At 42.2% G+C, this 22,482-nt stretch overlaps 2 protein-coding genes across 2 annotated transcripts in view; both read left to right on the plus strand.

Moving 5' to 3' along the window:
- LOC130873081 (ovostatin homolog) overlaps positions 1 to 21,681 on the plus strand; it is a 42,369-nt gene extending 20,688 nt beyond the window's left edge. The window contains exons 18-35 of the mRNA XM_057767618.1: positions 56 to 158; positions 611 to 894; positions 2,239 to 2,248; positions 3,816 to 3,993; positions 5,735 to 5,786; positions 7,219 to 7,302; positions 8,755 to 8,931; positions 10,291 to 10,372; positions 10,955 to 11,111; positions 13,663 to 13,737; positions 14,995 to 15,160; positions 15,933 to 16,141; positions 17,217 to 17,426; positions 18,313 to 18,437; positions 19,070 to 19,160; positions 19,484 to 19,552; positions 20,718 to 20,817; positions 21,629 to 21,681. Coding sequence (XP_057623601.1) covers positions 56 to 158; positions 611 to 894; positions 2,239 to 2,248; positions 3,816 to 3,993; positions 5,735 to 5,786; positions 7,219 to 7,302; positions 8,755 to 8,931; positions 10,291 to 10,372; positions 10,955 to 11,111; positions 13,663 to 13,737; positions 14,995 to 15,160; positions 15,933 to 16,141; positions 17,217 to 17,426; positions 18,313 to 18,437; positions 19,070 to 19,160; positions 19,484 to 19,552; positions 20,718 to 20,817; positions 21,629 to 21,681 — 2,225 coding nt within the window. The remainder of the gene's footprint in view (positions 1 to 55; positions 159 to 610; positions 895 to 2,238; positions 2,249 to 3,815; positions 3,994 to 5,734; positions 5,787 to 7,218; positions 7,303 to 8,754; positions 8,932 to 10,290; positions 10,373 to 10,954; positions 11,112 to 13,662; positions 13,738 to 14,994; positions 15,161 to 15,932; positions 16,142 to 17,216; positions 17,427 to 18,312; positions 18,438 to 19,069; positions 19,161 to 19,483; positions 19,553 to 20,717; positions 20,818 to 21,628) is intronic.
- On the plus strand, positions 3,099 to 3,452 carry LOC130873087 (mitochondrial pyruvate carrier-like protein). Its single transcript, XM_057767631.1, has one exon. It carries the CDS (start codon positions 3,099 to 3,101, stop codon positions 3,450 to 3,452), a length of 354 nt encoding a protein of 117 aa, XP_057623614.1.
- Positions 21,682 to 22,482: the final 801 nt, after the last annotated feature.

Here is a 22,482-nt window from a genome sequence, read left to right on the forward strand (position 1 = left end):
GTATTTTGCTATTTCTACATGGGATGTTTCTTTGCCCCCTCCCTTCTCATTTTAGTTCATGACATCGCAGATGGCATCAACCAGGCAGAACAGGCCATCAAAGAGACAATCAGGACGCACTTCCCCAAGACCTGGATATGGGACCTCATCAGTGTGGAGTGAGTTTTACTTTTCTGCTACTTCTTAGGTTTTTTTTCTAATACAGAGTTCTCCCCTGTATATCTCCATTTCTATTTTTCTTCTTTTGATTTGTTAACTTTTATTCCTGGGCAATAAAGTAATAAAGTATCTGTAAAAAAAAATCATTCACTTGTACATCCTGATCATGAATCTTTGATGATTTGTTTGCTTATTTGTTCTGTAAAACTTTACTTTTCCACCAAACCTTCACTCCTATAAATTTCATGCAGGTAGATATATGCTACCTCAGTTCTTTAAAAAAGATGTTTATAGAAATATGGCGTTTCTAAGGTTCGCTTTTACAGACACTCAGACCAGGGATCTGTAACAATGCCTTACCTAACTCCTGAAGTCACTGCGTTTGTGCGTGTTCTGCCTAAACTTGGGTTCCCATTTAGAGGACATAAGTCACCCACGCCTGTCTTTTCAGTTCCTCAGGTTCAGCAAATGTCTCATTCCTTGTCCCTGATACTATAACCCAATGGGAGGCCAGTGCCTTCTGTGTGAATGGTGAAGCTGGGTTTGGCATCTCATCCAAAGCATATCTACAGATCTCCCAGCCCTTCTTCATTGAAATTGCCTCACCCTTTTCTGTCATTCAGAATGAGCAGAGTGACGTAGTTGTCAGTGTCTTCAGCTACCTGAACACGTGTGTAGAGGTAAGTCACCCCCTTGATCTGGAAACAAAAATCCAGCCAGCTAAATTATTCACTAGTTTTTTCATTAAATATCTCCATAGTCTATTTACAAATAAAAAAAATGTTCTATAAGGAAGTCATTTCTTTCTATAATCTTTAGGAATAATTATTTACAGTTTTAATTTTATTTTCTGAGTATGATTGCGTGTCTACATGTATGCACATGTACCATGTGCATTTCTGGTGCCAACAGAGGTCAGAAAAAAATCAGAGCCCCTTGAATTGGCGTTATTGGCTGCGGTGAGCTGCCTCATAGATGCTAAGAACTGAACCCAGCTCCTCTTTAAGAGTAGCAAGTGCTCTTGACTGCTGGGTGACCTCTACAGCCCCAGAAGTAATTGTTTTGCATCACAACAATGATTTGAAATTTTAGTGAGGATGTCATTTTGTGATGACACACACTCTACTATTTTGTGAACTTGTGAATGAGTCCTTGGGCATCTTTTCATTTTGCTAAGTTAAAATAAGAAAAACTTCTTAATTTTCCTTCTCTATATTCAAAATTCTTATAATTTCCTTATTTAAAGGTATTTTATTTTATGCATGTATGTATGTGCCTGCATGTATGTATGTGTCTGCATATATGTATCTGCTTGCATGTATGTATGTGTCTGCATGTGTGTATGTGTCTGCATGTGTGTATGTGTCTGCATGTATGTATATGTCTGCATGTATGTATATGTCTGCATGTATGTATATGCACCACGTGCATGCAGTGCCTGGGGAATCGAGGACAGGGTGTTCCATTGGAACTCGATGGTTGTGAGTTGCCTTATGTGCTGGAACAAGCCCAGGTCTTCTGCAAGAGCAGCAAGTGCTCCAGCACTGAGCCCTCTCTCCAGCCCTATAGCCTACTTAGTACTCTGCAGAACAAAACCCCATTCATTCACACAAAAAGTTTAATAAGATTAAAATATGGCACAAACGCTAATGTGCATGATTTATCAAGTCCACATAACATCCCAAATAAAAACCAGATCTCTCCAATGCTACTGTGCTTCTGGCATTTGCTGCTTTACCCAACATTCACATAAAATGCCACTTTTAGAAAAATTTCTCCTCAGACAAAACCATCAATTATGAGAGTCACTGGGATTTTCTAAACTAAATGTAACAGCTCACCAGATACAATAAACCCAACCACTGGATCGAATACTGAGAACTTTGCTCTAGTGCCTGGCAGTTTAGAAAAGTGTCTGCGGAAGTCTCTTGCTGCTGATACCAGAGAAGGAAAAGTTAAAAAGTTTAGTGAACTAAAACTGCTAAATGTAGATGATTCTTAGTTTGAGAAAATCTTTTTAAATTATGTCACTAAAATTCTTTTATTCCATGTCTTGTATTTATTGTTTTATTACATCAGGAGAGAATACGTTTTTGATTCATCTGTGATATTGATTCACCTCAGACCATTTTTCTATTAGATTTAAACTTATTAATCCTTATACTATGTAAGATCTTCAAATAGCTCACTCTGGAAAGGGAGACAGAATACTTCACATGCTATTTCTTGGTGGTGCTCAACGGCTGTGCAAAGCACAGAAAGAAATGTGCAAAATTCACACAAAGACAAAGAAACAATACGTTAGTTATGTCTACAGCACACAGGCGATGTTAAGTCTTATAAGCTTTCCCAATCCTCCTCTCTATAAACAAGGATACTGGAGATCAGTTTTGATTGCATACTGTGATACCACAGAAATTAAATCGACAGATTTCTTGCCAGCACTCAGTTTAAATCTGGTGGCCCTTGTGCTGTATCAGATCTTACTGTTTTTCTTTGGTCTTAGAAAACATTAGAAGCAGCAGTTATTACCAAGTGTGGTGGCATTTTTCTTTGATCCTGGGAAACATTAGAAACCCTGGTTACTGCCAGGAAGAGTGGTGCACACCTTTAGTCCCAGCCCTCGGGAGGAAGAGGTGGGTAGATCTCTGTGAATTCTAGACTCGGTCTATGTAGGGAGCTCCAGGTCAGCCAGGACTACATGGTGAGACCCTATCTCCAGGAAAAAAAAAAAAAAAAGGAAGGAAGAGAACCCCCCAGATATCTGATGTTATATTGTCCAATCTCAAGGTGTTAGCACAGGTTCATAGAATGTTATCTTTCTTAAAACTTTGTAAGTTGGCCGTTGGCTGTTGCTGCGTCAGGGTCCGTTGCGAGCATTCGGTGTTCCATTGTTGGCTGGCATCTTGGCCGTTACCACTCCTCCCACTGGGGTGACCATGTCGGGGATTGCAGCGCTATTACGGAAAACTGGAGATTATGTGAAGACCCAGGAGTTCCGGGATTACATAACCAGCACCCACTTCTGGGGTCCTGTGGCCAACTGGGGCCTTCCGTTGGCCGCCTTCAAGGATATGAAGGCTCCTCCCGACATCATCAGCGGCCGCATGACGACGGCGCTCATGTTCTACTCCATGGCTTTCATGCGCTTTGCCTACCGGGTCCAGCCTCGAAATTACCTGCTAATGGCGTGCCATTTCACCAACGTGGTGGCCCAGAGCATGCAGGCCAGCCGTTATGTGATGTACCACTACGGTGGTGGGGTCAAGGCCAGAAACCCTCCAACCAAATAAGCTTGATGACTGGGGGATGGGAAGGGTAGCCTGACCCAGACTTTGCAGCTTGCAAACCCTGGGACTCTATTCCTCCTAAAGAAAGGCCAAGGAAAACTTTGGTTTGGACCCTAAAACAGTGCAAACCCGATTTAAATAAAAACCTGCAATTTGGTTAATTAAAAAGGCATCAGATTGGAAAAAAAATACTTTGTAAATTCTAAGGGAATAAATGAGTAACTTACTACAGAGAATCTTGAAATATGTAGAACAAGAAAGACATATTGCCTTCTCTCCAGGCAGAAGAAGAAGCTGGTAGTTTAAACTTTTGTGAGATTATAAGAGTTTGGTTCATCCTATTCAAGATGATTGACAAACTTGAAGCATCTCCCATTGGAGAAGGTGTCAGTATTCTTTATCTTATTCTTGGCAATATTTTCCAGGTAAAGTGAATATTACTGTAGTGGCTACATCCAAACAAAGTAGTGCCTGCCCAAATGATGCCAGCAAGCAGCAAGATGTCAACTGGAAAGACACGGTGGTCAAAGGCTTAGTGGTAGAGGTATGTACCTATGAAATACCAAGTTCTCCATGATGGGAAACAGTCTAAGAGATGAAAATCTTTTTGAAAATGCTTAATTGACCAAAGTTACTTTTGACACAAGCTTTCTGCTTTGAACAAATTACATCCATCCTTTCTTTTTTTGTTGTTGTTTTTTTCATCCATCCTTTCTTAAGCCAAGACCTCGGCCTTCACTGAGTATATGGCTCAGTGGGAAAAGACTTGCCTAGCTGTGCAAGACCCTACGTTCTATTCCCAGCATCTGCCAATCAACCAACAGAGCCTCACCAAGGATGGTGAGGACCCTTGAAACCTGCTTTGTGGTTTCTTGACTCCCTTCTTGATGTGAAGCAGCCTTTAGATCTTCTCCCCAGCCCTCTTTTTTTTTTTATTGATTTTTATTGAGCTCTACATTTTTCTCTGTTCCCCTCCCTGCCTCTCCTCTCCCCACTTCAACCCTCCCGCAAGGTCCTCATGCTCCCAATTTACTCTGGAGGTCTTGTCTTTTTCTACTACCCATGTAGACTAGATCTATGCATGTCTCTCTTAGGGTTCTCATTTTTGTCTAGGTTCCCTGGGATTGTGATTTGTGGGCTGGTTTCCTTTGCTTTATGTTTAAAAACAACTTATAAGTGAGTACATATGATAATTGTCTTTCTGGGTCTGGGTTACCATACTCAAAATGATGTTTTCTAGCTCCATCCATCTGCCTGCAAAATTCAAGATGTCATTATTTTTTTCTGCTGTGTAGTATTCCATTGTGTAAATGTACAACAGTTTCCTTATCCATTCTTTGGTCAAGGGGCATTTAGGTTGTTTCCAGGTTCTGGCTATGACAAACAATGCTGCTATGAACATAATTGAGCACATGTCCTTGTGGCACAGTTGAGCATCCTTTGGGTATATACCCCCAAAGTGGTATTACTGGGTCATGAGGAAGGTTGTTTCCTAATTTTCTGAGAAATCGCCACACTGACATCCAAAGGAGCTGTACCAGCTTGCATTCCCACCAGCAATGCAGAAGTGTTCCCTTTACCCCACAACCTCTCCAGCATAAGTTGTCATCAGTGTTTTTGATCTTGGCCATTCTTATAGGTGTAAGATGGAATCTCAGAGTTGCTTTGATTTGCATTTCTCTGATAACTAAGGATGTTGAACATTTCCTTAAGTGTCTTTTAGCCATTTTAGATTCCTCTGTTGAGAGTTCTCTGTTTAGGTCTATACTCCATTTTTTATTGGATTATGTGTTCTTTTGATGACCAATTTCTTGAGTTCTTTGTATATTTTGGAGATCAGACCTCTCTCTGATGTGGGGTTGGATCTTTTCCCATGCTATAGGCTGTCCATTTTGTCTTGTTGACCATGTCCTTTGTTTTACAGAAGCTTTTCAGTTTCAGGAGGTCCCATTTATTAATTCTCCAACCTTCTTTTTAACTGATCCTAAAGTCCAAGAGACGAAATCATTGTCTCTATGTTTATGAGCAGTTCCTTTTATCCTCAAAAAAAAAAAAAATCAACAGAGCAGTTGAAAGTGTCACTCAATGACACAGGGTTATCTTTGTACAACCTATGGGAGTCACGGGTCTAGAGGGGTGTTGGTACTGTACACAAACTTTCACATAAGGCCAGGGACAACCCTGAGCCAGTCATGCCTCTGGTAACTGATGTTTGGTCTCCTTTCCTTCAGCTAAAAGTGGTTCAACTTATTATCCTGTTCTTGTTTTTGTTTACTCTCTAACAGCCTGAAGGTATTGAAAAAGAAACAAGCCAGGGTTTCCTTATCTGCACAAAAGGTAAGAGGGCTGTCCACATGGTCAGTTGGTCCTAGAGCACAGCAGGTTTACCTCCTCAGCCTGTGCACAAGCCACAAGGCAAGAACCATCTTAGCATCTGGATGTATTATAAGTCTCTCTTGGGGGTGTTACTTTATTTTATGTTTTATTGTTGGGGTCTGGTGCTAGCCTGGACCATAAATTATTTTTCTACCAGACCGCAACATAAACTATCTCTCTCTGGACCAGCGTGGAGGAGATGGGAATAAAGACACTACTCACATGGTTTTATTGGGAGGGAGATTCTCGGAGATCCCTCATGATATCCTGAGTTCACATCCTGAAAATTTTTTTCTCATTTATTCTCCAAATAGCCTTTATACCAAAACTTAATTTAGGAGAAATACATTAGCATTCTGTCTCCTAGGTAACCAGGCGAATGGCTTTTCCTCACATCCACAACTACCACTGCTCTGTATGCTAGCTGTCACATAGGCTTGAATCAGCATCTCTATAAGGCATCCTCCAAATTACAAAGAAAGTAGCAAAACATCCTGACCTTTTGTTAGGTTAGAGACAGCCTGCCTGGCAGGATATGTGACCCATCTCAGGTGTGGCCTATGGCTTGATGGCTTGGCTGCCATGCCATATAGAAATATGGGCCTACATTTTTATCTTCATTGATAGATAATTTTTAGCAAACCAAATGTGCATTACTGAGTGACATTTACTTGTTTGTCTGATAAGATTAGTCTCCATCTTGATTATTATGATGGTCTCATGATCTTGATCAATGGACTATCACCAGCATATTGGTTATTTTTATATTTGTGGTACGAAATCATCTGTGATTTCATTACTAGCCTCAGTTACCTGATTTGTAGCCATCATGAGTATCATTTTAGCTGGTTAGTGATAATCTGATTTTAATGTCTACTCTGTCTTTAAGCATTCCTTCTATGAGCTGAGTTTTATATCTTTCATTTTTTCCATAAACAGTTTAAGTACTGAACTGATAGAAAATGGACACCACTGTTTAAGACAAAGCATGCATTTTTTTCTGGATGTTTTGCTGTTCTAAACTAGCTCGAATTCTCAGCTTATTTAAAAAGAGCTCTTATTACCTTTATTTGTGTGTACAGTGTGCGTGTGTACATGCATGTATGTGAGTGTGCGTTGCAAGCCGCTGGGAGTGTGGAAGTGAGAGGTCAACGTGCAGGAGTTCCTTCTCTCCTCCTGCCCGTGGGTCCCAGGGCTTGAACTCAGATCATCAGGCTTGGTGGCACGTGCCGTCACCCTCTGAGCCATCTCACCTCCCAAATTCACAATTTTATTTTCTCCAAAGGCAAAACTAGCCAATGGCCTTTTCTTCCTAATACAGCTGTTCCAAAATTCTGCTGCCAGACTCGTAGAGGGAAGTCTTTACAGTGCTTGTATGGGCATTTTCTTTCAGGTACTAAAGTCTCAAAGCGAATACTTCTGGAATTGCCAAGCGATGTAGTGGAAGGGTCAGCCAGATCCTTTGTCACCGTTGTGGGTGAGTTTATCAAATTCTTGTCATGGTGATTTGAAAATATTGATTGAGGTAGTCTGGAAAATAAGTTCTTCAATAACAGAATGGAGACACTTTCTCAAGCTATCGGGGCAGGAATGGTGTTCAGACCACCCTTTCTCCCTGTTTCCATGTGGGGTCTGAAAGCGTGGAGTTTCCAGACCTGCATCTCTAGGAAGCACTCCCGCTGGTCAGTAACGGTAGATGCTCAGGAAACAGGAGATCCTGGTATGACCTGTACATATGAATGCTAAATTAGCCTCTTGGAGATTATGATATGTTGTGATACTGAGATTTTCTTGGTTAAAAAAAAAAAAGAGGTATGTTTCCTAAAAGTAGTTATTCATCTGTCATCGGCATTGAAGTCTGTAGGAGAGGGGTGGGCTATAGCTTTCGTCAGTATCTAAAACCACAAATGAGAAGCAAGCCAGAAAGGGGCACACTTCCTGAGCATCCTCCTTTCGGTGGGAAGGAGACCTTCAGGAACGTTTCATACCGGAAACCCCTCTATTCCTCACTTAAGAACCACCTCCCTTAGATTCCCTCTAGGAAACTTTGGCTTGTTTATATGTTTTATTTTAAATTATGTGTGTAGAGGGCAGTATGTGCATGTGAGTGCAGGGCTTAAGAAGGCCAGAGGCGTTGGTTCCCCTGGAATGGAAGTTAGAGGCAGATGGGAGCCACCCAATATGGGTACTGGGAGCTGAATTCAGGCATGCGTCCAGAGCAGCAAGGTGCAAATACAGACTCCACTTTCATTTCTTGGATGCCCAGACCCGAATAACCACAAAGAAACTATAATAATTACAACACTGTTTGGCCAATGGCTCGGGTGTATTCCTAGCTAGCTCTTCCATCCTAAATTTCTATCAATCTGTGTATCACCACGAGGTTGTGGCTTACTGGTAATGTTCTGGCATCTTTCTCCTTTGGTTTTGTTTTTTTTGTTTGTTTGTTTGTTTGTTTGTTTTGGTTTTTCGAGACTGGGTTTCTCTGTGGCTTTGGAGCCTATCCTGGAACTAGCTCTGTAGACCAGGCTGGTCTCGAACTCACAGAGATCCGTCTGCCTCTGCCTCCCGAGTGCTGGGATTAAAGAGGTGCGCCACCATCTCCTTTGTTATTTACATGGCGTCTTCAACTTCACCTACTCTCTCTGTATATCTCTGTTCAGATGACCCACCTGGCTTTACTCTGCTAAGCCATTGACCAAAAAAGCTTTATTAATCAACCAATAAAAGCAACGCATATATAGAAGGGCATCCCACATCAGCAAGGGCTCTTAACAGCTAAGTCACCTCTCCGGCCTCCCGTTTACACCGTTTAGAGCCAACTTTAAATGTTTTCTGCTCCCACCATGCATTAATAGCCACAGGTTCTAATGCCAAGGCAGCTGCACAGCATTAACATAAGTGCATAACTCTCCTTTTCTGTCTTTAGGCGACATTCTAGGAGTCTCAATGCAGAACCTAGATAGCCTTCTCCGCACGCCCTATGGGTGTGGTGAGCAGAACATTGCCCAGCTAGCGTCTGACACTTACATACTCGACTACCTGAGAGCAACCCGGCAGCTGACAGAAGAAGTCAAATCCAGGGCTCTACTTCTCTTAACTAACGGTGAGAGGGATAACCAACAAAGGTGAAGCCAATTGCAACTGATATGCAAATGTGATCAGTCTTACTCTATGGTTCCCGGCTGAAACAAATGTGAACCCTTGAGGTACCCTGGGTCCTAGCTGTGTGCTCCTTTTGACTTTAAAATCTGTGTCCATCATTTAACCTAATGTTGTATAACTATAGTTTCAAATTGTGAACTCATCTTTATTTTTTTTTTTTTTTTTTTTTTTTTTTTTGGTTTTTCGAGACAGGGTTTCTCTGTGGTTTTGGAGCCTGTCCTGGAACTAGCTCTTGTAGACCAGGCTGGTCTCGAACTCACAGAGATCCGCCTGCCTCTGCCTCCCAAGTGCTGGGATTAAAGGCGTGCGCCACCACCGCCCGGCCTCATCTTTATTTTAAACTTTCTTTATTCATACATATATGCATATAACAAAATAGAGTCGTGTCCACCCCATGTCTCCCCTTCAACTCCCACCTCACTCTCCCCAACATGCCCCCTCCCAACCTTGTGTCTTTTTTTTTTTTTATGACCCACCAAGTCCAGTTAGCAAAGCCCGTATGTGCATGGGCATAGGGACCTACCCACCAGTGACCACACCCTCAATAAGGACTGAGTCTCCCACCTGCAGCAAAACTCACTGTCAATAGCTCAATATAGAACTGCATCTGAAGGCCATTACACCATCTATGCCAGGATTTTGACTGGCTTGCCCGTATGGAGATCTTGTCCAGGTAGCCACAGCTGCTGCGAGCTCGCAGTTGTAATAGCAGCATCAGCTGTGAAGACAGCTTTCCGTAGCACTCTTCCGTCCTCCGGCTCCTGCATCCTTCCTGTCTCCTCCTCCAAGATGCTCCCCGGAACTTGGTGGTAATGAAGTTTAGCATCAATGAACTCATTTGTAAATTGTAATAGTTAACAATAAGGTCTTATTTGTCATAGTTGTGAATAGTGGCTGAAAATGACTCATTCGTCAGCCCGTAGGCCTGCTTGCTTGGCTGTGTCCCAGTGCAGTGAAGTGATGGGATCCGGATGCTGAAAGAAGTTACGCAAGCAACATCACAGTGATACTGAGGACAGGGCCAGGAGGAAATGCGGTTTGGGTTTTCTTCTTAGGAAGATAAAACCGAGTGAAGTAAAACCACCTCAGGGGATAGGTACTGACCGCTAAGCCCAGTCCGGAGACAGCTTTTAAACAAGGCATCCTCTGTGTGCACAGAGGTAGACTGCCTGAAGTTTCGGGAACCAAAACTGAAGCGATCACATCAGCACACCCAGGGGCTTGCATTCACCCAGGCTGTGTTGTTCTTTTCCTTCTCTCCCAGGCTCAGCAGCAGCTTTCCTTCTATGTTGTGTTTTAGGTTACCAGAAGCACTTGTCTTTCAAAAACTCCGATGGTTCATATGACATGTTCTGCCAGAGCAATCAGAAAGGAAGCATATGGTAAGAGATAAAAAGCTTTGTTCTCACTAATACAGGGATTTTTCCTAAGCGTGACTTGCAAGAAGGTGAGAGTGGCTGGTGCTCAGATTTATAGAGAATAAAGCTAAACCCCAAAATATATTAGTTCAGTTCTGATGCAACAATATCCCCAGAGTCTCAGGCAACTTGCTTGGCTGTGTGATAATTTAATGATGGCTTTCTATGATGTCACAGCTCATCAGCTCCATGGCAACTGTCACATCTTACTATGTGCCTCTCAGTCTCATTTACATTCAGGGAAAAGAAACTAGAAGGCCCCATGGCATCGAAATGGCATACCATTTCTGCTTCTGGTTAATGCAATCAATTGGACTACACAGACCTTTGGGTGGCTAAAATCCACCTGCTCTAATTTCTAGAGATTTGCTGCTCATCATATTTTACTGACTCTGGTGAAAGGGCTACTGTCAATCAAGACTAGTAACTGTCAACATTGGACAAGTTGTATGAATGCATTACCCAAAGGGAACAACACTGATGAACCTGTTGAGCAGCTGATATCATCTTTCCCCCTAACTTTTGCTTTGTTGATCCCCATTACAGGCTCAGTGCCCTTTCTTTCAAGACATTTGAGAAAATGAAGGAATATATTTTCGTTGAAGAGTCAGTCCCCAAACAGACCTTAATCTGGCTTTCGAGAAAACAGAGACCGAACGGGTGCTTTGGGAGGGATGACAAGCTTGTCAACAATGCTTGGGAGGTAAGGGACCCACAGTGAGGTGTCATTTCCCTGTTTCCCTGGGTCATCTGTCTCTGTTGCCCTCCCTCATCGGGAGTGCTCCTCCCTTGGGAATGCTACGCCTTTTGAGTCTGCTGAAGTCACCGGTCCCCTGCGTCCTTTCCATGGGCATCAGCGCTGCTTCACGGATGTTTAACCAGAGCCTAGACATAACCCTGCATGAGTCTTTGGTTTGACTTCTTCCGACTTCAGTCTTTCTACAGAGTCAGGATTCTGTAATCATTAAACTGGGAAGAGGAGAAAAGAGGGACTCAGCCAAGAAAGCTTCTGGGAATTTGGAGTCAGACAGGAGCGGGTCTTGAATGTGTGAGGAATTCTTTTCTGTACCTTAGTCCTGACATTTAAATCATGGTCACAGGCTGGGAATGCGGCTCGGCTGGTAGAGCGTGTTAACCCAAAAACCCAGCTCTTGCCTCAAAAAGAATAGGAGAAAATTTATTCTGAAGCCCAGCATGAGTGACCATGGTCCAGGAACACAGATTTAGATAACCCCAAATTCCATGTTCCAACTTTGCAGCAATTTGATTGAGTTTTTACGTAACAGAGCAAAGAAAGTCATGACTCAGAAACCTTTTCAAATGCATTGGTGGAAATGCTGGCGAAGTGGTCACAGCAAAACAGGGAGACTCGGCCCCAGGACTCAGAGAAAGCTTAGGGGTTCATTGGTGGGAGCTAGGGATTGGTTAAATTCATATTCCAAAAGGGTTTTATCTCTTAGTCACAGGTTGTTAGGTAGGATACAGAGGTTGGCAAGGAAAGGCTATGTAGGAGGTTAAAGATGGTTGAACTAGCTTCTGGACCTGCAACATTCCAATCTCTCCAGGACCACTGATGGTTTGTTTAATCAGTCAATGAGCCTTGTAGAGAGTTCAGTGGCCGGTGTGACTTCCTTCAGGAAACTTCATTCACAAATGCTTGCAGTGTGCATGAAGCCCTGGATTCAACCCCAAGTACCACACAAACCCGATCAGGCATGCACCAGGTTTAACGGCAGATCCCTGTAATCACAGCACTTGAGAAGGAGAAGCAGGAGAGGCAGGAGAAGCAGGAGAGGCAGAAGTTCAAGGTTATCTTCAACTAACAAGTGTGCTATATGAGATACTCCTCAAAAAATAAAAGTGAGGCATGGCAGCCCACACCTTAAATACCAGCACTCAGGGGTCAGAGGCAGGTAAATCTCTCTGAGACTGAGGCCAGACTTATCTGCTAGGGAGCTCCTAGCCACCCCAGGCTAAAGAGTGAGACTCTGTAAAACAACACAGTCAAAATGAGAACCAACCAAACTGCAACAACAGAAACTTTACAGTCTCTGGTTTAATGTGAATTTTCTCCAAGGATTTTTATACATGATCAGGGTGCAAGCCATGTGTTTTTTAATTCTTTTCTAATGTGCACTATACTCATATGAGTCCTGATAACTATGTTGGCTAGTTTTATGTCAACTTGACACAAGCTGGAGTCGTTTGGGAAGAAGGGACCTCAATTGTGAAAATACCCCCACTAGATTGGCCTGTGGGCAAGCCTGTGGTGCATTTTCTTAACCAGTGATTGATGTGGGAGGGCCCAGTTCTTTGTGGCTGATCCCACCCCAGGGCAAGTTTTGGGGAACAAACCAGTGAGCAGCATTCTTCCATAGCCTCTGCTTCAGCCTGGAGTTCCTGCTCTGACTTCTGGAACTACATTCTGGGAGGTGAAATAAGCTCTTTCTTCCTTGGTCACTGGCTTAGTTAGGATTTCTATTGCTGAGAAGAGACACCATAACCATGACAACTCATAGAGGAAAACATTTAACTGAGGTGTCTTACAGTTTCAGAGGTTTAGTCCATTATCATCATGGCAGCATGCAGGCAGACATGATGCTGGAGAAGGAGCTGAGAGTTTTACATCTTGATCCACAGGCATCAGGAAGTGAGCTGTCTACACTGAACATAGCTTGAGCATAGGAGACCTCCAAGCCCACCCCACAGTGACACACTTCTTCCAACAAGGCCACACATACTCCAACAAAGCCAGGCCTTTTATAGTACCACTCCCTATGAGCTTATGAGGACCAATAGTGTGCAAATGTTATGATGTTCCCCACAAAGGTGGAGCCCTGAGTAAGACACCACTGTAACTGCCCCTTGGGCAGGAGTTTCCATGAAATCTATCATTTCTTTGTCTCACCCCATCGGCAAAATGTTTCTTTGCTTTCTTCAAATTAATACAAAACAGCCATGTGAGCCATTGCTCAGAATTCAGGCCAGACACCAGGCCACATAATACTATACACTTAAGTACAACCAAGTAAGCTTAAAATTCTTATGTTTTATTTCACAATTTTATTGAGTGTCGATGGAAACTCACCCAGATAGCACAACTACTATTTCCCTAACTTAAAAACTACAGGTTAGCAAGTTTTCGTGAATAGAAATGTTTGTTCAAGCATTTTTTTCCTGGTGAGTCTCAGTTCAGAAGCAGCTGCTCTTTCGTGGTCTGTGATCCTGTACTGTTCACTGTCCCTCTGTTTCAGGGCAGCGATGAAGAGGATGTTGCGCTCACTGCACACGTCGTTGGGGCATTCCTTGAAGTTGGATTCGATTCCAGTGTATGAATTCCCATCATCTCTGGCTTCGCTTAACTGAATGAACCTTAGATAGAACCTGCTTTCCTAATGGCTTGAAATTCTTAGACGGGAAAAGATACCAAAACAATTCACCCATTACCATCCTTTAAACCAGTGATGTTCAAAATTCTTTTGGTTCACCGGTAGGACTGAGGTTTGCCCGGGTTGGATACACTCATGAAAAAAATTGTTTTCATAAGATCTCAGGTCCTTATATGTTTCCTGACTGCAGCTATAAACTTCAGATTATGAACCTCTGCTGTGGCGGGCATGAGGGCACACACCAGCATTCAGTGATAACTCCAGTGTTCATCAAATCAAGGCAAAAGATCATGACATTTGAGGCCAGCCTTGTCTGTGCAGCAAGACCCAGAATCAAAAACAAAGTCAGTTATCACTGAAGAAGAATGCTCTCAGGGAAGTTTGTTCCCAAGTCCCTGCAGCATTTTCAGAATGGTCTCAGTCCACAGACTCCTCATTTACCAACTCTGTCCCTAAAGGAGATACCGTGTGTTTTCAAGGTCATTAGTGTATCTTGAAATCAAACCTCTATTTAAAGCTTGAGAGTAAAACATTTTAGGTCTAAAAGACCTGTGTGTGATCTGGGGAGATGACTCAGTTAGGAACGTATTTGCCTCACATGCATGAGAAGAATCTGAGTTCTGTTCCTAGAACCTGTGTATAGATGCAGGCTAACATGGCAGTACATGCCTGTAATCCTATGTCTGAGGAGACAGAGAGTGGAGGATCCGTGGGACGCTCTGGCAAGGAAGGCTAATATAATTCCTGAGCCCCAGCCAAAGAGGGGCTTTGTCCTAAATGAGGTAATTGGTGGTCTTCAAGTTGGCACCCAGATCCATCCTCTGAGCACCGTGCCACATGCACATACACATGGATACACACCCATTCACACAATTGTATGTTTCGTGACATGGAAGAAGTTTATATTATAGGTAAAATATTAAAACTCATTTTATGCATTAAACTTTGTTTCCCCCATACTAATAATAGTCCAAATTATTTTTCTGATGCTTTAAAAATAGATCGTGTGAATATATATGATAGTTTTATATGTAAAAATAGAGTATATGAATATATATAATAGATTTGTACTCGTAATGCGTTTCCGAGATGTGTCGTGTACATTGTAAAGTGCATTACAAGAGTGCTTAGCTTACATATTCAGCAAACTCATGCAATGTTCAGGGTATCTTACAAGCATTTCTTCCTCCCCACTAGTTTCCTGCCCTCCGCAATGGTCTCTATTGTCTGGAGGAGGCATATGCAAAGGGCGTCACCGATGGCCACACTCAAGCTATGCTGGCTTACGTGTTTGCCTTGGCTGGAAAAGAACAGCAAGTGAAATCCTTACTCTCGATCCTGGATCGATCAGCTACAAAAATAAGTAAGTCTTACTACAATTTGCCTTTGTGAGGAGAGAAACTCCTAAAATCCAAGTGCGGACCTCACTGAGGGCTTGGATTAGAGCCCGCCCTCCTGCTTCTCCTATGGATTAGAGCCCGCCCTCCTGCTTCTCCTATGGATTAGAGCCCGCCCTCCTGCTTCCCCTACAGAGCACGCCAGCACCCGTGTCTCAAAGAGTACCAGATATTTAATCTCCCTCTTTCTCTTTTCCACTGAATTTTTTCTCAAACAAAGTAAAGGAAATTAAGCATGCCACAGACAATAATAATTACTCCTGAAACTGCTTATGACCCCAAGGAGACGCCATATTTATTTTCCAGGGCCTGTATGGAAAATTGTCACAGACTGGTTAACTTAAACCTCAGAACACTTTTTTTTCTCTAGAGGGTAAAAGTCTAATATCCGAACGGCAGGAAGTTTGGGGACTTTGCCCTTATGTGGTGTCCCTCTGTGTGTGGACAGCCTTGGCGCCCTTTTGTAAGTCCTTGTCTCCTCCTCTTATACTCGCCATCAAACCGGTCTCTGTGGCACCTTAGAAAACTCATCTTAGCTACAGCACTCCTCTAAAGAACCTATCCCAAAATCCAGTCACATTCTGAGCTCAAGGCTTCAGGATATGATTTTAAAATTCAGGCCACAACAGGAATTCAAAGAATAGAACCTGTACCCTCTGAATGGGTACCTTAAAGGAGCTTGTTTTTAGGACTGTGAAAATTCTTTTTATAGAGACTGACTTCTCCCTGTTTTCTCAGATAATGTGATATATTGGGAAAAAGAAGAGAAACACCAAGCAGGCTCTCCATCCTTCATTCCTCCAGCACTTTCTGGCAAGACTGAGATGACATGCTATGTGCTGTTGGCTGTCATTTCTCAGGTCACTCAGGACCTCGATTATGCCAGTAAGATTGTGCAGTGGCTTGCCCAGAGGATGAATTCCCATGGAGGCTTCTCTGCCACACAGGTGATTAGCCTGATATGAGGTGAATGTGTTTAATGCCGAAGATGCCAGTCTAGATGACAGCAATCATGGTCATAAAAACATAGATTCTGGGGTGGAAAATACTTGATATTCTTTTTAAAGATTTATTTTGCTTTGTGTGTAAGAATGTTTTGTATGCATGTGTGTACACCACATACATGCCTGATGGATTACCCTGATCTTGGGTTACAGATGGTTGTGAGCCACCACGTGGGTTCTGGGAATCGAACCTAGGTCCTCTGCAAGAGCTACAGCGCCCTTAACATCTGAGCCATATCTCCAGTCCCCACATTTGATATTCTAAATCCGGTTTTATTTTGTCATGGGCTCGCCATTGTGTTTCAGACACTCTCACAAGGAGACTTTATTTTAGATGATAAATGAGTTTTAAGGAATTCAGGTTTTCTGTGTCTCTGTTGCACACTGGAAAGCAGAATGTAAGTCTAGAAGAGAGATTTTCTCTGTAAGAGCAGAGTCTCGGTACAGTAGCTATCTGCTGACACAATGGTCAAACCACATGTCAGTGAAGAACAAAGATTTCCCTCTGCTTCTGTCATCTCCACATCAGAGAAAGCAAAGGTTGGGGAACAGAAAACAAGAAAATAAATGGCCATGAAGTAATGAAGGATTCCTTCCCTCGCAGGAAAAATTGAAAGTCAGGGGAAATTCATTTAACAAAGACAATGTCCCTTTTTCTCCTCCTTTAAGGTCTAGTCCCCATAAGATGGCAGTCCCCATAATTGCCAGAGACCCTCTTCTGGCTTTTGTCCCTCTTTGAAGATGAGGGGACAGAGATGCAGTCATCACACTTAGCACACCTTCACTTTCTAACGAGATTTCTCATGATTTTCAGCAGTGGGGGTGATTATTTTTAGAAAATTAAAGCAAATTAAGATTTGTTAAAGAATACGAATTGGCAACAACTCATACCTCTGAACATTCTCTGTTGCCCCGGGCATCGTTTCTTATCCCTTCACCAGCTTCAGGAATGTTTGCAGAAACAGGCTGAAAGTCCCATAGTCAGCAGTGCCTGACCTTGCACCCCTGTTTCATGCAGGACACCACAGTGTGCCTTCTCGCCCTAACCCAATACATGAAGTTAACTGGCTCAAACTCTCAAAACACTGTCACCTTGAGCACTGAAGACTCTGAGGAGGTTTTCCCTGTCGACAACAACAACCGCCTTCTGGTACAGCACTCTAAATTAGCCGCAAGGCATGGACAATACGCGGTTGCCATAGAAGGAGAAGGCTGTGCGTTCATCCAGGTAATGGAAACCCTCCACAGAGGGAGAGCTGAGCTTGCCTGTGAGAGTTCAGACCAGTTACATGTGAAGAGTTTTGTCATTTGACTCTTTCTGTGATTATCTCTACTTCCCTCACATTTTTATAATCAGTAGCAGAAAATGCAGGATGTGTTACACTGAGGTTATTCACATTTTTATTAATTGCAAAGTTAACACACAGGGACTAGAGAGATAATGCAGTGATTAAGAGTACTGGCTACTCCTCTAGAGGACCTGGATTTGATTCTCAGCACCCACATGGTGGTTGCAATGCCAGTTCCAGATCTGACACCCTCTTCTGGCCTCCTTGGGCACTGCACACATGAAGTGCATACATGCAGGCAAAACACCCATACACATAAAATAAAATAATTCTTTAAAAAAGTAATAAAGTTGGCATAGAGAGTAATAGGATTCATGATAGCATTTTCACGATGTTTTGTTGTCTTTCTCCCCTTTCGTGTCACCTGCGGTCCTTTATCCCCTCCCAAAAGGAGCTCTGCTTTCCATTTCATGATGCCCTGTCTAGCTTCTCTCTCTCTCTCTCTCTCTCTCTCTCTCTCTCTCTCTCCATACAATGCATACTCATACAAGCACAGATATACAAATTAAAGCTTTTTATAATTAAATTTGCCCTTCAACAGTTTTTCATGAGCATAGCTGGCAGCCGGAGTTTCTTGAGGAATGCCGCTGGTAAGAAGTGTTCTAGCCTAGTCAGATTACATCACCACGCTGTGCCTCATGGAAACTACATAGTTTATCCTGGTTCCCTGATGACAATGACGGACAGCACATTGGTGGTGGAACATAGACAACGGGTCCTTCAGCTCTTGCTACAGGGTGATTTTCATGGTGTTCTCCTTTCTAGGCCACCCTCAGGTACAATGCGCCTCTTCCTAAGAAGGCATCAGCATTTTCTCTTTCCGTGGAAATGGGGGAAAGCAACTCTTCAGACATATTCCAGACGAAGTTTAACCTCACAGTGACCCTCGTGTAAGGGTAACATTTTGATATCCACTCCTGGGTTAGAGAATTATATCTAAGAATTATTTCAACTAGGACTGAAAAGAAGCAGGTTTGAGTGATGGTGACTATGGTGAAGCACATGTTGAAGGCTGATATTCTACTCCACAGGCGTGTCCCATGTTGAAGGCTGATATTCTACCCCACAGGCACATCACTGCCCTTTCAGAACCTGGTTTAGCAGCTAGACCTTCAGCAAGGTCTATACATGTATGGTTCGTGTTCCTCAGTTTATAACCCGTGAGCTGTTGCCTTGCTGACAGATAACAATGAGGAAGTCCTCCTCTGGTACTGGCTGTTCCTTAAGGCTAACAGGAACTTACCTAACATAAACAAAGGCATTTTGTCTGACTTTGCGAGACTGAGGAGACTTCACGTCCACAGACTTCATCATCTGCACCAGCTAACGTCATGTTGTACACTGTGACTCGGTTGTGATTATTCTTTGACATTCGAGAATGAAGTTTTCCAGACCCTGCCCTTCCAACTTTTGCCAGATCTCCAGACCTGAGCTTATTGGTGCATCTGTCCACCTGCCATCCTTGCTGAGAGAGTCATGTTTCTAAATCCATGTAGAAATAAGGTTTGCTTTTTCATTTCAGGTATACAGGAGTTCACAAAAGCTCCCGTATGGTTCTTGTGGATGTGAAGATGCTCTCTGGGTTTACTCCTGTCTTCTCATCCATTCAGGAGGTAAAGAGGAATGGCCCTGTTCCCTGGCATAGACATAATGAGAACGCATTAAGAAAAAATCAAACTAAATAATGAAATTCTTCATCCGAGCATACTTCTTCAGATTTCGTGTTTGGAGGAATTCTATTCCTTCTCTGCAACAGCACAGTCATCATGCCTATTGCTCAGCATGTATTTCTTTACCCAGTTACCTTGTATACTCACAGAAACCCTGCGGTACAAAGGACATTTTCCTAAATAGAAGGCACAGTGCTCGTTTCTAGAGGGGATTCTCGGGAATTCTAATGCCTGATCCTCATCCCTTCCTGTCAATCTCTTCAAAGCTTAAACACAATGGCCAGGTAACGAAGACAGACATAAAGAATGGTCACGTTCTTTTCTACTTGAAAAACGTAAGTCCAGCAACAATAGTTTTTTCTTCATGCTTTGTTTCACGGCTTTGTTTTCTGAAGGGTGTTTGAAAGCTTCTATTTATTAGAGATGTGTGTGAAAGAGCTTATTGTTTTAATGAGACACTGAATATAGTCAGTGTTCTGCCTCGCTAATCATATCGTTTATGTTAACAAGCTATTTCGTGTAAGTCATGGTTACCTGACTAGATAGTTCGTGTTTCCAAGCATCTTCATTCCTTAATGCATGGAATGTAGTCATTTACAGAGATGAATAATCAATCTTCCACAGCTTGAACATCAATGAAGGATAACCTGACTATTGTTTAAACTGTGTATATCTAAGTGTATACTGTGACATTTTGATATACATATGCATTGCAAGTTATTATAAACAAACTAACAATACTCACCATATAATTACCTTTTTAGTATAATATTTTAAAATTTATCCTGAGTTTTGAACATGTATATGACATATTTTGGTCATAGTTACTCTTTATTCCCCCACACTTCCTCCCAGGAACCCCACCCACCCCCCACCCACCCACACACCCTCCCAATTCCATGTCCTCTTTTTAATAACTCACTGGGTCTAATTAGTGCTATCCCTATGCACACGGGTATAGAACTGTCCCCTGTTGCATGGTCAACCTACCAGAGACCACACCCCAGAAGGAAACTGACTCTCCCTGTCCTCACAGACTTCCACTGTTGATGCTGAGAGACATCCTCCTTCTAAAAGGCCCAATAATTTCCTGCTGTGCACATACCACAGTTTCTGTCTCTATCAACATGGGTTATTTCGAGTTATTTCTGTACCTTAGCTATTGTGACCAATGTTAAAGTGAGCATGGCAGTGCCTCTTCAAGATAATAACATGATTTGTCTTGGATGCGTACTCACTAGTAGGCCTTCTGAATCATACAATAGTTCACAATTCTCTAACATGTTCAGCTAAGCAGTGTAACTTTAGTATTTACATGATTTAACATCAGCTGACTATTTTGCTATTTTATTTTTTTATTTTATTTTACTATTATATGAGATAGTGGTGGACTTTGCTTTCTGTTTTAATCAAGTAGATGATGTGCTTGTGGGGTAAGTTTCTCAGTGATTTCCTTTTTTCAGACCTACTAGGACTTGCTGATCATTTGTGTCTTCATAGGTTTCCAGGGCACCAACCAGCTTCACCTTCTCTGTTGAGCAAACAAACATTGTGTCCAACATCCAGCCTGCCCCAGTCACCGTCTACAGTTACGAGAAAGGTAAGCAACCACTTCCCAGCCTTGATTATTGCTATAGCTCACACTCTGAGCCACTGCATTCCCCCAAATCATCACTCTGTCTTCAAAAAGTGATCAAGGGATAGGTTTTTTTATTATTACATGATGTGAGTTCTGACTGTGCCAGTTCCCAAGGTATCCAACACTTAAAATCTCTTTGATGAATTGTGAAAAGATTCATCCTTAACTTGAAATATAAACGGTGCTAACCTTCCAAGCCTTTTTCATTTTTGTCATTACCAAATCAAAGATTTACTATTAGATGCTGCTTCTATGGTTTTGACTTAAGAATTGAAGGGAAAACCGGGCGATGGTGGCGCACGCCTTTAGTCCCAGCACTCGGGAGGCAGAGGCAGGCGGATCTCTGTGAGTTCGAGGCCAGCCTGGTCTACAAGAGCTAGTTCCAGGACAGGAACCAAAAGCTACGGAGAAACCCTGTCTCGGGGGAAGGAAAAAAAAAAAAGAATTGAAGGGAAAACCCTTATAGGACAAATATAATGGATTATGTTTCAAAACCGTGTGTTGTGGGGACCGTGACACGTCTTCTGGAAGGTCAGCTCATGAAAATCTATCAAGGAGTAGATGAACAGTCTGTCCTTACTAATTTAATGCATTCCATCACATGACTTTAGTAGAATATTTAAGGATTGATAAAATACATGAGTGATTACTTTTCTTGGAAAATTATTGGAAAGACAATATTTAATCATTAAATAGTCTTTGTATGGCCCGCCACAGTCTAGTTACACACAGTTGAAGATTTTTAAAGACAAATGCTTTTCTTATTTTTCAGATGAATACGCCCTTGATTCTTACAGCATCAATAGCGTTTCAGAGTCCCAATAAGACAGCAGAGCATAAAGAAAAGTAAGGACATTGCATTGACGCCTTCACATATGCTTCTTAAAGTCTCTCTTTTTATTAATAATTTAACATGTTAATATATTTGTACACATACTTACACATCAGCAGGCATGTTATATTTACAGATTTGGGTATATATATAATATAAGGAGAAATATACACATGTGTATTTATTGTTTAAACTATGTCTTAAATCTCAGGAAACTATTTCTTTGAACAAACTGTTCCTCTGGTCACCATCCTAACAGGGAGCCATGACCAACCAACTGCCTGACATCCTGAAGGGTCTTCAATCACAATGACTTCTTGACAGCTTCACTTCCTTTCTTCTCATTAAACGACATTATTTCAAGTCTGAGGTCATTATTTTCTATTTATTCTTCTTAGTTTTCATTATAGAAATCTTAGAGCTTTGTTTAAGTGCAACTAAATAATTTGCTTCATTTTTTTTCAACTTTAAACTCAAATTTGGGCACCTAAATCATAACTAGAATCCTCCAAAACCAAAGAGGGAGAGAAATAGGTGGAAGTGGAGGCAGGGAGACTAGATTAAAGTTAACAAGGACTCTGTCAACTCGACACAGAAACACACTCAATGGAACAGAAATTGGAGGAGACAGGAAGCAGAAAAGAGTCCTGAATTAGTAATAGATTTATTGAGTACAAGATTGAGAGGCTAACTGAAGGGCATTTTGTCATTTTAAACCTGCTGTGCTGCATCAAGCCTAGCACTTGTACCAGAAAAGCAATGCTATATACTCTTTGGTCTGGCTTAGTGTTCCT

The sequence above is a fragment of the Chionomys nivalis genome, chromosome 1 (assembly GCF_950005125.1).
Source record: "Chionomys nivalis chromosome 1, mChiNiv1.1, whole genome shotgun sequence".
NCBI classification, from domain to species: domain Eukaryota; kingdom Metazoa; phylum Chordata; class Mammalia; order Rodentia; family Cricetidae; genus Chionomys; species Chionomys nivalis.